Here is a 15,006-nt window from a genome sequence, read left to right on the forward strand (position 1 = left end):
GGAGGAGGAGGAGGAGGAGGAGGAGAAGACGAAGAAGAAGAAGAAGAAGAAGAAGAAGAAGAAGAAGAAGAAGAAGAAGAAGAAGAAGAAGAAGAAGACAAAGAAGACGACGACGACGAAGAAGAAGAAGAGGAGGAGGAGAAGGAGTAGTTTGGATTTGATACCCCGCTTTATCACTACCCGAAGGAGTCTCAAAGCGGCTAACAATCTGCTTTCCCCTCCTCCCCCACAACAGACACTCTGTGAGGTGGGTGGGGCTGAGAGACTTCAGAGAAGTGTGACTAGCCCAAGGTCACCCAGCAGCTGCATGTGGAGGAGCGGAGACGCGAACCCGGTTCCCCAGATTACAAGTCTACCGCTCTTAACCACTACACCACACTGGCTCTCAGTTCCAAAACATCATGTCTTGCTCAAAGTGGTTCAGAATGAAAAAGCAGGCACATCCACACAATTGTTTGTTCAGTTGTGGGGCATTATTACAGAAGGCTATCATACCCATTCTACAATGATACAGAGTTGTGTGGCTGGGACAGAAGGGAATTCGTTTTGCCTCCATTAAAGCTAAATCTACTTTACATACAACAAGCTTTCCTGCAGTAATAGTCACTGTAATCAACTGAACCAACTTAAAAGAAGACATGATTTAAAATCATATAACTACGGATGCTCACTCCAATTTCTAATTTGCTTCTCATTTGTTCACATGGTCCAAGAGCATGTCAAAGCACTAGAAGTAAAAAACTCCTAGGAAAATGAGAAGCTCTAGGCTCACCATTCGTTCATCCTGAGGAATCAAGCGATTGTCTATGTAAGTCAGGAATGGGTAACCTGTGCTCTCCCACCAGATGTTGTTAGATCCCAAGTTCCATCATCCTTGACCAATTATCATGCTTGCTGGGAATGATGGGAGTCCAACAAGAGCTGGAGGACCACAGGAGTTGATGTCAACAGAAGGAAGGTGATTATTTCTGGTCTGCAAAGTCTCACGTTCCCAACAGAAGCACAGTGTGACTTGCCTATAGCCCAGGCATCCCCAAACTGCGGCCCTCCAGATGTTTTGGCCTACAACTCCCATGATCCCTAGCTAACAGGACCAGTGTTTGGGGAAGGTGGGAATTGTAGTCCAAAACATCTGGAGGGCCGAAGTTTGGGGATGCCTGCTATAGCCCATGATGACCAGCACAGTAGGCATGTGCTCAAATACTTTGGGATTCCTGCATGTCTATCAGTATAACAACCAACAATACCTCTGAATTACCCCAACACTAGTTATGTAAAGAAGCCCTTGCTTAACGAAAGACAACTATTTATGAGCTTCTCTGCATAAAATCATGTCAAAGTGGGGTTATGAAACATAATCTAAATCTAAAACTGCCAGCTAGTGTCTCCTCACTACTCCCCAAGAACTAAACCAGAGGCTTAGCATGAAAAAGTGAGACAGCTGCAAACAGTGCTTGCAGGCAGGCGGAATTAGGAGAAAGCCACGGTGAATGAGAACACTCAAGACACATCTGTGCTAGGACGCCTACACGTGCTGTGCCGTACTGAGCAGAATGTTTGTTTTGGATATGTTGCCTGGCAATGGAAGGCATTCATTTTATAAAATAAACTTCTGAGAGGCTTGTTAAAAAACACAATTGTGCGAGCACAGAAAAGAACATTTTTTCTACTCGCTGTCAAGCATAAAGGGGAAGGGTGGGGAGTCGGGGGTTGGCTATGAATGCTGCTTAGGAGGGCGTGGGTTGACCATGAATCAAGTCACTGCACTGTACTCACATCCTCACAGAGAGGAACAATACTGAGCGGGTTCATTGTGCTGCACAAAGAAACACCCCACAAGGAAAAATGAAGGCATAATCTGCTTGGAAGACAAACCATTTTTCAAGTTTTTTTTTCAAGTTTCACGTACATTCAAAGCATATACTACCGGTAGCAGTTCCACAGAAACCATGCTCACTCCCAGTAACCAGCTTGGGAAAGCTTACCAAAGCAAAATACTGTGGTCTGAAAAATGTTAAGGCCAGCAGTGAACCTTAAGGTTACCAAGGGACTAATCTCAGGGAAGCGTGAAGTCCAGATATGCGCTCAATTTCAAGTTGGCTTTCAATACAACACAGACGGCTGGCGTGTGTTGATAGGACTGGAAAGAGGGACATTCCAGGATGAATGTCATCCTCAGAAATGGAAAGAAGATTCTGTACCAACCAAGGAGGAATGGCAGACTAAATCAATGGACTGTGCTGAAATGGCTTAGCTTTTTAATGTGTGGATTATCTGAAATGTCATAGCACACATATAAGCTCACTAGTACCGTGTTTCTCATATTATAAGACATGTCTTATATTTATTTTTTCCTCAAAAAAACACACTATGGCTTATTTTCAAGGGATGTCTTATTTTTTTCCTCCTCCTCCTGCCGCGGCCGGCATTGCTGCTGCGCCTATCACTATGTCTTATTTTCGGGGTATGGCTTATATTCTTGAATGCTTAAAAATCCTGCTATGGCTTATTTTATGGGTATGTCTTAAAATATGAGAAACAGGGTAGGATTAACTTAAACCAAACAGTTAATGCTAAAAGAGCACTAGGGATAAATTATTAATTGCAGTAATGAAGGAGATGCAGTGTTACAAATTTTTAATTTTTTTTATAAAAAATGCCAAAAGGAGTGGGGGTAAGTAAAAAAATGCGTATTTGTTGGGAAATATCAGATTGTTTTCATGTCAAAATATCTCGGGGGGGGGGAATAAAATTATTTTTTTAAAAAAAAGGAAAGAGGGACATAAATACAGTCACCTCAATGGTACCTGATTCTGTCTAACTGCACCATCTAGTTGCTGCTTTAAGCCACCTTGCTATCTGTTCTGGTGTTTTTAGTTGACATTCTAATTTTGTCTTAGTCATTTTATTGCTGCGTCATTCATTGTGTTGTTATTTTAAATTGTTAACTGTCTTGGGAGCCATCTGGAAAGCCAGACAAAAAGATACAAATATAAACAATGAATAAAATAATCTGTGGCAGCCACAAAAATAACCTCATTGGTACAAAGCCTCAACAAGTGAATCCACCACACCAGGAAGCTGCTTATTAATATACCCTGCACATGCATGTGGGCGAGAGCAGTCTTTGGGTGTCATCAAGAGCCTGGTTAGTTCCACCTGCCTTATCCCACTCCTCCGTTCCAGGAGAAGTTGTTGCTGGAAGGAACTGAAGAGGGACACACACACACACACACACACACACACACCAAACACCACCACCACCACCAAACCCATGGCAGGGGTGCCATTCCATTTAGCCCTGGAAATAATGTCTCTGGTTGGGAGGCAGGGCATGGTGTAAGAGGCTGACACAGGTGGGTTAGGGAGGTCAACCAGGATGTGAAGCGGGCTACCAAACCAGTTTGTTGCATTTTGGAAAACTCTAATCACTTAGCTAATTGTTTATGGTGTCTTTAATATCCATAATATCCATTTGTTTCATTTTTTTGAAACCTTCCCTACATTACTAAGGACTTATTGCAACACTGATGTGTTTTGAAATGTATTGCTAAAGTGAGTACTGAAATGCTTTTTTTTTTTGCTTTAATATATTGCTGCTGTTATTTGCTTTGTATATTGCGATCTGCCCTTGAACACAAATTTCCTTTGTGGAAAGATAATACACAAATAAATACTTCATCCCAGCTAATTTATCTTCCTAAAAGCACGCTAACACTTTTAAATTGTGAGCCACACAAACTTGCACCAGGGAGGGGATTATATAGCTCACCTGATTCCTGTTTAAGGCGATTTAGGAAATCGGAGTAAAAATTGTATTGGTAATACTTTTAAGAATGCATATCATATAGGAAAGCAGTCACACTAAGCAAGTTCATCCCTACCAAACCCAGGTTTAGCTAATCATAAGAACAGTGTGCTGCCCAAGACCACAAGTTTTCAAAATTTATCCCGAGTGCTACAATTAATAACAGTTTAGTTTGTTTTTGAATTTGACACCCTCTCCCCTAAACAATGGAGAAGTACTACACTTGGGCCAGATTTAGAAGGCTTTTCAGGGGGCACTTCTCACAGGCTGTCTACTCAAGTGGTGTGAGTGATTCTGATCAGATCCATGCAAGCAAATATATCACCTTACATAGCAGAGATAAATCATGACAAATATTTGTATCAAAGACATAAAGCAGGGGAAAATGTAAGTAAAAATGGGGAATTCAAACACAGAACAAATGGAAGCAGGTGCTGAAGATTCACCTCACCTAGGAACACCATTTGATCCGTGGCCAGACCTGAAGAAATATATTCTTTCAACTTAAAAAATAATTAATATTGTCCTCAACTCACTTTAAAAATGCAGCTGTACCGAGAGTCTCACAGCTAACCAATGCAAAGTTAATTAAGTCAGATTCATACTGGAACCCACAGAACTGCAGCAGCCCATTAATAACTCATTTCATTGTTAGACTGTGAAATCTTCTCCTTAGCTATAATGAAAGTACGACGTAAGATTTGCCACTCTCAGAATACAATGCCAACTGGCTTTAAGCATAGAGGATGAATGCTCGGATGAAGATAAAATGGAAATTGGATTTTTATTATTTTTCTCCAAGTGCTGGAAATGGCTTGTCCAGCTTTTGGGAAACAGGATTTAGCAGCGGTGTGTGTGTGTGTGTGTGTGTGTGCAAAAATGTTAACTTCTCCTTACTTCTTTTGTCTGTCAGATTTCCAAACGGGACATTGCTGTTTTGATACAATCTTATGGCTTAAATGCCTTTAAGTCATTCTGTAGTCGCTTGCTTGCTTTAGGGGGGCAATCCTAACCCCGGTCTCAGAAGGGCTAGCACGGGCCAAATGCCAGAATGGGATCCACTGGAACCCAGGACACCTCAGCCCGTCCTGACCCTCATTATGCTTTGTTTTGGTGCTTTCTGCTGGCAGGGATCCCACCACCAACACTTCCAGCCACTTATTTGGCTGGGAGAAGGTAAAAGTCTATGCCGGAGTGATAATGGTATCACTCTACAGGTAGCACCTACTAAGAGGCTGGGCAGAACAATATTTCTGCTCATTCTAGCCCCTGCTCTTATATGATGATGATAATAATAATAATAATAATAATAATAATAATAATAATAATAATAATATATTTGTACCACATCCATCTGACTGGGTTTTCCCAGACACTCTGGGCAGCTTCCAACATACCGTATATAAAAACATAATAAAACATTAAACTTTAAAAACATTCAACCAACACACAAGGGGGTTTGGACCTCTCTGCCCATGAATCAAATCAAAAGCAAAGGAGCAACAGCCATGTTAATGAAGTTCAAGTTTCTCTGTAAATAGAATATTTATGTCATTGTGTGTGTGTGTGTGTGTGTGTGTGTGTGTATATATGTGTGTGTGTGTGTATATATGTGTGTGTGTGTGTGTGTGTGTGTGTGTGTGTATATATATATATATATATATATATATATATATATATATATATATATATATATATTGCATCTCCTTAAAGTGAGGGTTTCTTTAAAGAAAAACTGTCCACCTGAAAACAAGTAAATAAATACGTTTTTCAAAAATTTTATTTTAACCGTGACTCCATTTTTGTAATGCACCAAGTATTTAATACATACGTTTTACTGTACCTTTATCTTTGTTTTTTTCCTTTCCAAGGGAATCCAGTTTCTTTCGTAATGATTTCTTCCTCTTCTGTCCATCTACAAATAAAAATATTTGATATATTTTAAGAAGAGAAAAAGGTGTCAAGATAAAAGAATGCAGCAGAACTGATATTGAACAATAACTAATCCCCCACGACAAGAGCATATAGATTTTCTTTTAATTAAAAAAAAAAACATCCAAATGAGGTCTTGCCTACAAACCCTTCACCTGATTATAATACCAAAGGACATAGATACTTACTTCTAGAAGAGTTAATATAATATTACAGTTCTTAAAGAATGAATCTTTGCCTAGGAAAATACATGTGTGCTATTTTGCTACACCTTTTGAGAAACTGAGTGTGTGTCTGTGTACACCCATGTACCTGAAGATTTGGTCAATCAGGTGAATGTCTTTTTTATTTCAAATATTTATATGCCACTTAATACTCAGAATTTCTAAGTGCTGTATATAAAATGTTTTTTATAAGAAAAATTGAAATTAATCCTAAAAATAGAAAACTATGTTAACATGCCTGCTGAAATATATCTAGCCCGGATCTTTAATCCATCTAAAGGTTATACTTATTATATCTTCACAGCAATGAAATCTTTACAAGGTGCTTCAAAAGGCAAACACAGGAAAGCAATTTATCAGGGACTAAAGATTTAAAGCACTCATTGGTAAAGTTCATGGTAAGAATGTTATCTTTCACCAAAATACTTTCCTATCTTTTGCACAGCTGAATTTTCATTGATGTTGGGGGGTGGACAACCAATGTGTCTACTCCACTAGCTCCTCGAGTTTTCCACAGAGTCCCTCACTACTTTCTGAAGAAGCACTTGGGAGAGCTTTGCAACAACCCTCAAGAGCATGGCCTTCCTTTTCATACTCAGATCAAAGCAGTGTCATGTGTTGTCATAAGGCATGATGCTGTGTGACAGTGCACTGCACCACAAATCTCCCTCCTACATGCATGTAGCTCAAGTGGCCAAACCAAACATGATTACATGGTTGGGGAGGGCCATGCCCAATCATGCCCCTGAAAAGATACTCCAAGAGAATCCTGCTCTCATTGTTGTAGCCTTTTCAAGCCTTGAAGACTGGATGTTGGCAGATCATTAACACAACATATATGCAGAATCCAAACCCTGGCTGGTAAAACATCATGGTTTAATCAATCAGCAGGGCTGCATCGCTACTCACACCAGAAGGCAGCAGCGGCAGTCAAATCACTGCCCCAGCCTGGAGTGCAAATTGGCCTGTGGTGACAGCAGGTTTGGCTCAGCCAGGCTTCCTGACCCCACCGTTTTTTGCCCTGGCTGGCATGAGCAATAGGATTGCAGATGTAGTGGCGCCACTGCAGTTTCATTAAGCCCTGATGCCCCTGAATCAGGGATTCGATTGCAGTGTCGAGGAATAACACAGATCATATGCAAAGTCTCTGATGTTATGGCAGAGAATGTGAATTCATCTTCCAGTCATTATGAGAAGACCATCAAACAAGCTTCCATTTCAAAGTAGGAAACTAAAACTTTAGTTTGTTCTTCTATCGTCTCCCACTCTAGTAAATAATCCACGTGGGCTCAGGAGCTTGGACATAACATCGATATGGAACAGTGGGAGAGATTGTGGGTTGAAGATCTAAAATTTACAGCATGTTATAATTTACGGGAGAACTGCTGGCATTTAACACCATGTAAGCTGGCTAAAATGTATGGGGGAATAAGCCCAAGGTGCTGGAGGTGCAAAAAGGAGGAAGGCACATATTTCCACATGTGGTGGTCCTGCCCAAATATAAAAGAATACTGGACCAAAATATACAAGGAGTTAAAGAAAATGTTTAAAATGACATTTAAAAAAACACCTGAGATGTTCCTTTTAAATATATTACCATCCAAAATAAGAAAGGAAATAAGATCTTAATTTTTATATGGTGTGACTGCTGCCAGAATTTTGGTGGCAAAAAGCTGGAAAAGCGAGACGCTACCTACAATAATAGACTGGTAAATACAGATGTTAAACTATATATGATTGGCAAAACTGACCGATTCAAAAAGAGATATATCTGTGCAAAAAGTAACAAAAGAGTGGAGTGTGTACAAAAATTATCTTAAAATACACTATCCAAATAACTCTCTACTCATGGATATTGAATAATGTTTGAGAAAATTAGGAATGATAAAAGTGGAAATGAAAAGGAAAAAAAGGATACTGTTAGTAAAAACCTGTGAAATACAAGATATATAAAAATGTATAAGGGACGGGAGGGACGGGAAGTATCTGTGTATAGATGTAATGATTGTATTTATTCTTTATTTGTTCTTTTTTGTGATGGTAGACTTGGTCGAAATGCTTTTAGATGTGGTTTTTTCTTTTTTCTCTTTCTCTTTTTCTTTTTCTTTTTTTGTATTTGTATTACGTTGTATTTTTTGGTATATTTGTGCTTTTACTCTTTGTGCTTTTAAACAATAAAATTTAAAATTATCCATTAAGAAAAAACAAAGTAGGAAACAAAAAATGGGCAGAACTTTACAGCTCTATCGTTCACATCTAATTATGAAAATCTGTAACAGAAACAGTAATATAGTCTTTTTACCCAAATATTATCATATCTGGGAACCTTTCATGCCTGCCAAGGTGAAAAGCAGGGGGCAGGTTAACTTGATAGCAGTGGACTGGGCCAGCAAGGGCAGTGGGAAGGATCCAAGGTACTTCACACCCTTTCTCTCCCAACAGCCCTCTTTCCCCAGCTGGGAAACCATAGAAACAGAGAACTGTAGAGTTGGAAGGTACCCCAAGGGCCATCAAAATCCATTCCCCTGCAGTGCAAGAATACAGTTAAACCCTTCCTCAGCTGGTTAAATCTTGCCTCCCCTGTGGTTCCCATGATGACTGGCCCCATGCTGCTATTATGCTTTTTTCTAAGCTTAACAGCAACATGGGAGAGTTGAGGAATTTCCATCAGAATTGTGGGAAGCGGTGTAAAAGATTAAAACTTAAAACTTTCCTCTCCCTGCAATGCGCCTTGTGCTGCTCAGCTGACTGGGGAACAACGGAGAGTAGTGAAAAAGGAACTGGACCACAGAAAAATGTTGCTCTTTCTCCACAGCCCCCCTTTCTTCGTGCTGCTTCGCTGATCAGTGGGAGGGAAGTTGTGGGTCACCTAAGATTAGGCAATGGGCCAGGAACAGCCCAGGGAGTACAAAATACAACTTCTGAACAAGAAATAGAATATACTGACTGGAAAATATGCGTATTGTCCAGAGAATGTACAAAATGTGGTCAAGATACACATTCCTCGAGGCCTCTTGGAGAATATACATAATGCCTGGAGAACATACAACATTTGGTTGAAAAATGCTTATTTTCCAAGGCCTGTTGAAGATTATGTCTATTAACTAGGAAATGTGCATAATTACTTCTTCATGGAAGGTGAATATGCATAATGACTGATCGCTATGCACATTAACTGCTCAATTTACATTCCTCTTAACATATGTGTGTGTGCATGTTAATATGAACATACTCAGTCCTAAAAGTGAAATGGACTAGGTGGGGGGGGAGACATAGAGACAGAGAAAGAGAAAGAGTGAATACATATTCAAATGTGTAAAGTATCTGTTTGCAAAATTAATAAATAATATGTCAGAAGTAGTTTAAGCACATAAAACTTTAAGCAGTAAACCTAATCCCCGTGGAATGACACCATTAGCTCTCAAGTAAACATGTTTATTATTGTCCCCTAATAATAAGTTTCCACAGTTCTTTAAGATATTGTAAAGGAAGACTTGTGCAGCTCAGTTGACAAGTTTCTTCTTGCATCAGTGCAAGTCAATGGTGGCTATCACTTCCTGAAGCATTTTTGTAAATCGTCTGCCATAAAACAGTATTTTACCTTCAACACATGTATTAGCACAATTCAGTCACTGAAACTAGGTGCCTGTTTTAACATGTCACCTAACTTTCTAAAGTGTAGTAGACCTACAGCTTTATTTGTATAATATAAAAGGTAAAGGGACCCCTGACCATTAGGTCCAGTCATGACAGACTCTGGGTTTGTGGCGCTCATCTCGCTTTATTGGCCGAGGGAGCCGGCGTACAGCTTCCGGGTCATGTGGCCAGCATGAATAAGCCGCTTCTGGCGAACCAGAGCAGCGCACGGAAACACTGTTTACCTTCCCGCCGGAGGGTACCTATTTATCTACTTGCACTTTGATGTGCTTTCGAACTGCTAGGTTGGCAGGAGCAGGGACCAAGCAACGGGAGCTCACCCCGTCACAGGGATTCAAACCGCTGACCTTCCGATCGGCCAACCCCTATGCTCTGTGGTTTAACCCACAGCGCCACCCACTGCTTTTGTATAGTACTGGATTATTAATTCACTAAATCTTATTGTTCCTATTTTATACAATTGTATAAGACAGTAACAAAGCTACACTAACTTAGAGCATGAGAATATTTAACTGTTTCAGTTTTTAAGTCTGGGCTGTACAACTTAAGACTGCAAGCGGGAGCTAGATGATCAAATGCTATCCATAGGAAACCAACTGAACTTCAAGAACCAAATATATCTGATGTTTTATTAACGACACACCTCAGATGGTTGCCATGCGATGTCAGGCCAGATGTTCATCAAACCTTAAATTATGAGCCCAACCCATTGTGAACCCGGAAAGTTCAAAAGCAGGGCATGGTAGGAAGAATCATGCCTTTGGTTTGCCCTCAGCATTTGATAAATGAAAGTGCATTTCCTGAGCACTGAAGAGATTTCAAGTCTATAGACACAACTGGGATTGAAACTCCTGTTTTTCTCCAAAACCAGTAAGGTAGAAAAGGGTTGTGCCAAACTCTCCTCTCACATGCTCACTTTCCACTGCAAACTTCCTCCCTTCCAGTTTAATTTCCCCCACTTGAACAAGAAATCTAGTCTCTGAGGTAAGCTAAGGGAAAGGTGCTGCTGCATAGAAAAATAGAAGTTGGTAGTATAGTAGTTAAGGATATCCAAGGATGTCTACCACAACTCCGAACAGAGGGGCAAACAGGGGGTTGAGAATCCCAGGTTTGCCAGAGCTGTAGTTCTGTCCCCAATGACGTGGACAAATTGCCATTGGTGAACTTTTCCTTCTCTGATTAGACAAGTAAAGGACTTAATACACCAAAACATACCATGGAATATGATCAAGAATGTGCATACTTTTAACTGATCAAATATTAACTAGGTGCAAGCTACTGAAGTTTAGTATTAAAAAGTATGGCACCATTACGTTCCTGTTGCTTGGCAGCCGGGCCCAGGGCTGGTTGCCCACAAGTATGCTTTTAAAATTCCACCTACTTTCTGCCACTCAATGTTTCAATTCTATATTTTTAAATGCAGAAAAGAGCTTTTTTTCTGGTTGCTTCAATTTAAGAGTTTCTACTGGATCCAACAGAATCAATGTTACGTTGATTGTGTTTGTTGAAAGCAAATATTATCATTTAATTGAAACATAATACCTCCTCTTTGATCCATTTGCACTGACTGGGTTTTATCTGATTGAAAATTCGTACAAATAGTCTAAACAGCTTCATGTTGCGATAGCAATACAACACAGAAAAATGAATGTTTCTATTGTTCACTGAAATGGTTACTCTTCAAACATAGTTCCCCTGTATCTTCTGTTGTTTGCCAATTTGAAATACAGATAAAAGTTATCTAGAACAGGGAATGGTCCAACACACTTTTAGACCAGGCATATACCACAAAAAGGACAGGTTTATTTGGTTTTAAACTAATACTTCACTCAGTATTGCTGTTAGCCCTTCATCATAAATTCATATATAGGCATTCGAATATACACAGTTAACATGAAATCATGAAAACCTTCTTTAATACAGCTGCTTTCCAAAACCACTATGCAATTCCATTCCTAATAAAGATTATTATCCTTATGGAGAACCAGTAGAGAGACACTTAATCTCTGAACCAAAACTCAAAACGTCATTATACTAGAAAAATATATATGCAAGGAAACTGGAACACAAAAAACTCTGAGTCTATTAAATAAATTACAAGTTTCTTTTTCTCGGTTTAACAACTGGTGATCTCGTGAAATTACTATTTCAAATCAATTAAAAGGATTTCTGTTGAATATTAAAATATAATCAAAACTTTGGATGCTGGCTGAAGAGTTATAGGGTTCAGCAGAAGCCCTGCTAAGTGAGCAGAATATCATATACACTGTTGATATGACAGAAAGGCAACTGAATGTACCAGCTGAATTCCCTGGCAGCTGAACTATTCTGTTGGGAAATATACTCCAGCAGAACAGAGCTGAAACAGAGCAGGGTCCTATATTCCAGCCTTCTCGGTATGATGCCCTCAATATATTTTGGACTACAACTCCTATCAGTCCATGTTTGATGGAGCTGGTGGGAGATGTGGTCCAAGCATATGGATGGCACCATGTCAGATGTGGTCCAAGCATAAGGATGGCACCATGTCAGGGGAGACTGCTATAAACCTACAGTCTATGCATCCCCATTGATGGTGCAACTTTTACACCAGCCCTGGACTTGGTGGAGGGAATTTTACTGAAACCACCACTCAACTGGAGCACATTACACATGAACATAAACCCCACACAAGGAGATCATAACTTAGTGTCAGGGGGTTCTTGCGACTACTCCAGAGTAACGACACTCCCCATGCTTGTCTTTAAGCAGTTTTTATTAGTGCACTCTATTTACAGGAGACAGGTGTGTAAAACATGTCTGCTCATTCCGATGCAGAATCCGGCACTGCCCCCCCCCGCATGATTTCCTCCAACGTAAGAGTCTCGGGACAGTGAATCTCCTCCCCCTTTTTCTCCTGCGTAATTCCGGAACCAGAGGAAAGGGTCTGTGCTCCATGCTTTCCTTCCCCCCCTCTTTCCCCCTCTCTCTCCTCCCTCCTGTGTAGTCGGGGCTCTCCCATGCTGCCAGAGCCCTGGCACTCTCTCTCCACTGCCTGTCTGACCTCCTCAGAGCCCTCGCTTCCATCACTGCTTGGGGAGGAGCTACTTCTGATGCAAGGGGGAGGTTCTCTATACTGTCTCCCCCTTACACTTAGATATGGTGAAATGACGATGAAGGTGCCTGATAACAAATGATTTATTGCTGTTGCTCTCCAAAACTTAAATAAAATCTAAGCATTGGTATCAAGTGGATGGAAATGGGAGTAGAGGGCTGTAGGATCCATTCCACAGCCAGGTGGTATGTTTGAAACTTTTTGCCGAACCTACTATGGACAGGGTTATAGAATTAATCATTAATCTATGTTAACATATAATCACCATCTGCAACAAATCTTAAAAGATAGTGGTTGAAGGTGTGGTGCATTTCAAAAATATAGGCACTCTTGCGTGCTTTAGGATGAAAGGTCACTGCATATGATTTCATAGCATGGCATATCCTGCATACTGGACCAAAGCCAAATATTCAAAATGATTAGATGTGTAACTATGTGCAGTTTTGTTCAAGTTTGAGACATTAGGAAAAAATGTCTAAAGTATTCTTTGTTGTTGTTTAGTCGTTTAGTCGTGTCCAACTCTTTGTGACCCCATGAACCAGAGCACGCCAGGCACTCTTGTCTTCCACTGCCTCCGCAGTTTGGTCAAACTCATGTTCGTAGCTTTGAGAACACTGTCCAACCATGCCCTCCATCTTTCCCAACATCAGGGTCTTTTCCAGGGAGTCTTCTCTTCTCATGAGGTGGCCAAAGTATTGGAGCCTCAGCTTCAGGATCTGTCCTTCCAGTGAGCACTCAGGGCTGATTTCCTTAAGAATGGATAGGTTTGATCTTCTTGCAGTCCATGGGATTCTCAAGAGTCTCCTCCAGCACCATAATTCAAAAGCATCAATTCTTCAGCGACCAGCCTTCTTTATGGTCCAGCTCTCACTTCCATACATCACTACTGGGAAAACCATAGCTTTAACTATACGGACCTTTGTCGGCAAGGTGATGTCTCTGCTTTTTAAGATGCTGTCTAGGTTTGTCATTGCTTTTCTCCCAAGAAACAGGCACCTTTTAATTTCGTGATTGCTGTCACCATCTGCAGTGATCAAGGAGCCCAAGAAAGTAAAATCTCTCACTGCCTCCATTTCTTACCCATCTATTTGCCAGGAGGTGATGAGACCAGTGGCCATGATCTTAGGTTTTTTTTTTATGTTGAGCTTCAGACCATATTTTGCACTCTCCTCTTTCACCCTCATTAAAAGGTTCTTTAATTCCTCCTCACTTTCTGCCATCAAGGTGGTGTCATCTGCATATCTGAGGTTGTTGATATTTCTTCCGGCAATCTTAATTCCGGTTTAGGATTCATCCAGTCCAGTCTTTCACATGATGAATTCTGCATATAAGCAGGGAGACAATATACAGCCTTGTTGTACTCCTTTCCCAATTTTGAACCAACCAGTTGTTCCATATCCAGTTCTAACTGTAGCTTCTTGTCCCACATAGAGATTTCTCAGGAGACAGATGAGGTGATCAGGCACTCCCATTTCTTTAAGAGTTTGCCATAGTTTGCTGTGGTCAACACAGTCAAAGCCTTTTGCGTAGTCAATGAAGCAGAAGTAGATGTTTTTCTGGAACTCTCCAGCTTTCTCCATAATCCAAGGCGCATGTTTGCAATTTGGAACCTGGTTCCTCTGCCCCTTTACCAACCTCAAAAACCATAATTATTCTCTTAAAAAATAAAATTAAACAACAGGATTATGAACTGCTTAATATAAGCCTGAGGAGCTGCAGCAGCCATTGCACGGTACACTGACAGAATATTTCTTGTAACATAGTCAGAATCAGTCCCAATTGTAATGCATAAACAGACAAAAGACAACAGGAAATTCCAAGAGCTTCAGCCAATAAATTCCACTGAGTTTTCCCAGTTAAAGAGTGTTTTCTTCAAGTGAACTAACACGAACCTTGGTTGCACAAGGAATTCATAAATTCCCCACCGCTCAGTCAAAAGGTAAGTTACTATACTGCTCCTAACTTTCTTTAGGAAATTATATACCAAGAAATACAACAACTGCAGTATTAAAGCAACCCGTTTTTTCTAATCTCTCTACCTACTTATTAGTGTAAGCGTAGAAACTCTGGGAAAAAATTAAAATAAAACTGCCAATATCATAACACCAGCCTATGCTGCAACAGCATTTGGAATACTGTGTACCATTCTGGTAACCTCACCTCAAAAACAAAATTGTAGAATTGAAACAGGTTCAGAAAAGGGCGACCTAAATGATCAAAGGGATGGAGCGATTCCCCTATGAAGAACGGTTGCAGCGCTTGGGACATTTTAGTTTAGAGAAAAGGCAAGT

The 15,006-nt window shown here is 40.4% G+C and overlaps 1 protein-coding gene across 8 annotated transcripts in view; it reads right to left on the reverse strand.

The window, feature by feature from the left end:
- The window catches only part of ARHGAP6 (Rho GTPase activating protein 6), a 192,617-nt gene that overhangs the window by 23,342 nt on the left and 154,269 nt on the right, over positions 1-15,006 (reverse strand). For 5 of the 8 annotated variants that reach the window (XR_015949507.1, XM_060273488.2, XM_035116653.3 and 2 more), the window contains exon 3: positions 5,640-5,723. Coding sequence is in view for 7 of the 8 variants with exons in the window: in XM_060273488.2 (XP_060129471.1) it covers positions 5,640-5,723 (84 nt within the window). In the remaining variant the exon portion in view is untranslated. The remainder of the gene's footprint in view (positions 1-5,639; positions 5,724-15,006) is intronic. The other 3 variants (XM_035116652.3, XM_088667718.1, XM_088667720.1) reach the window with 1 other exon arrangement.

The sequence above is a fragment of the Zootoca vivipara genome, chromosome 4 (genome assembly GCF_965207765.1).
Source record: "Zootoca vivipara chromosome 4, rZooViv2.hap1.1, whole genome shotgun sequence".
Classification (NCBI taxonomy): domain Eukaryota; kingdom Metazoa; phylum Chordata; class Lepidosauria; order Squamata; family Lacertidae; genus Zootoca; species Zootoca vivipara.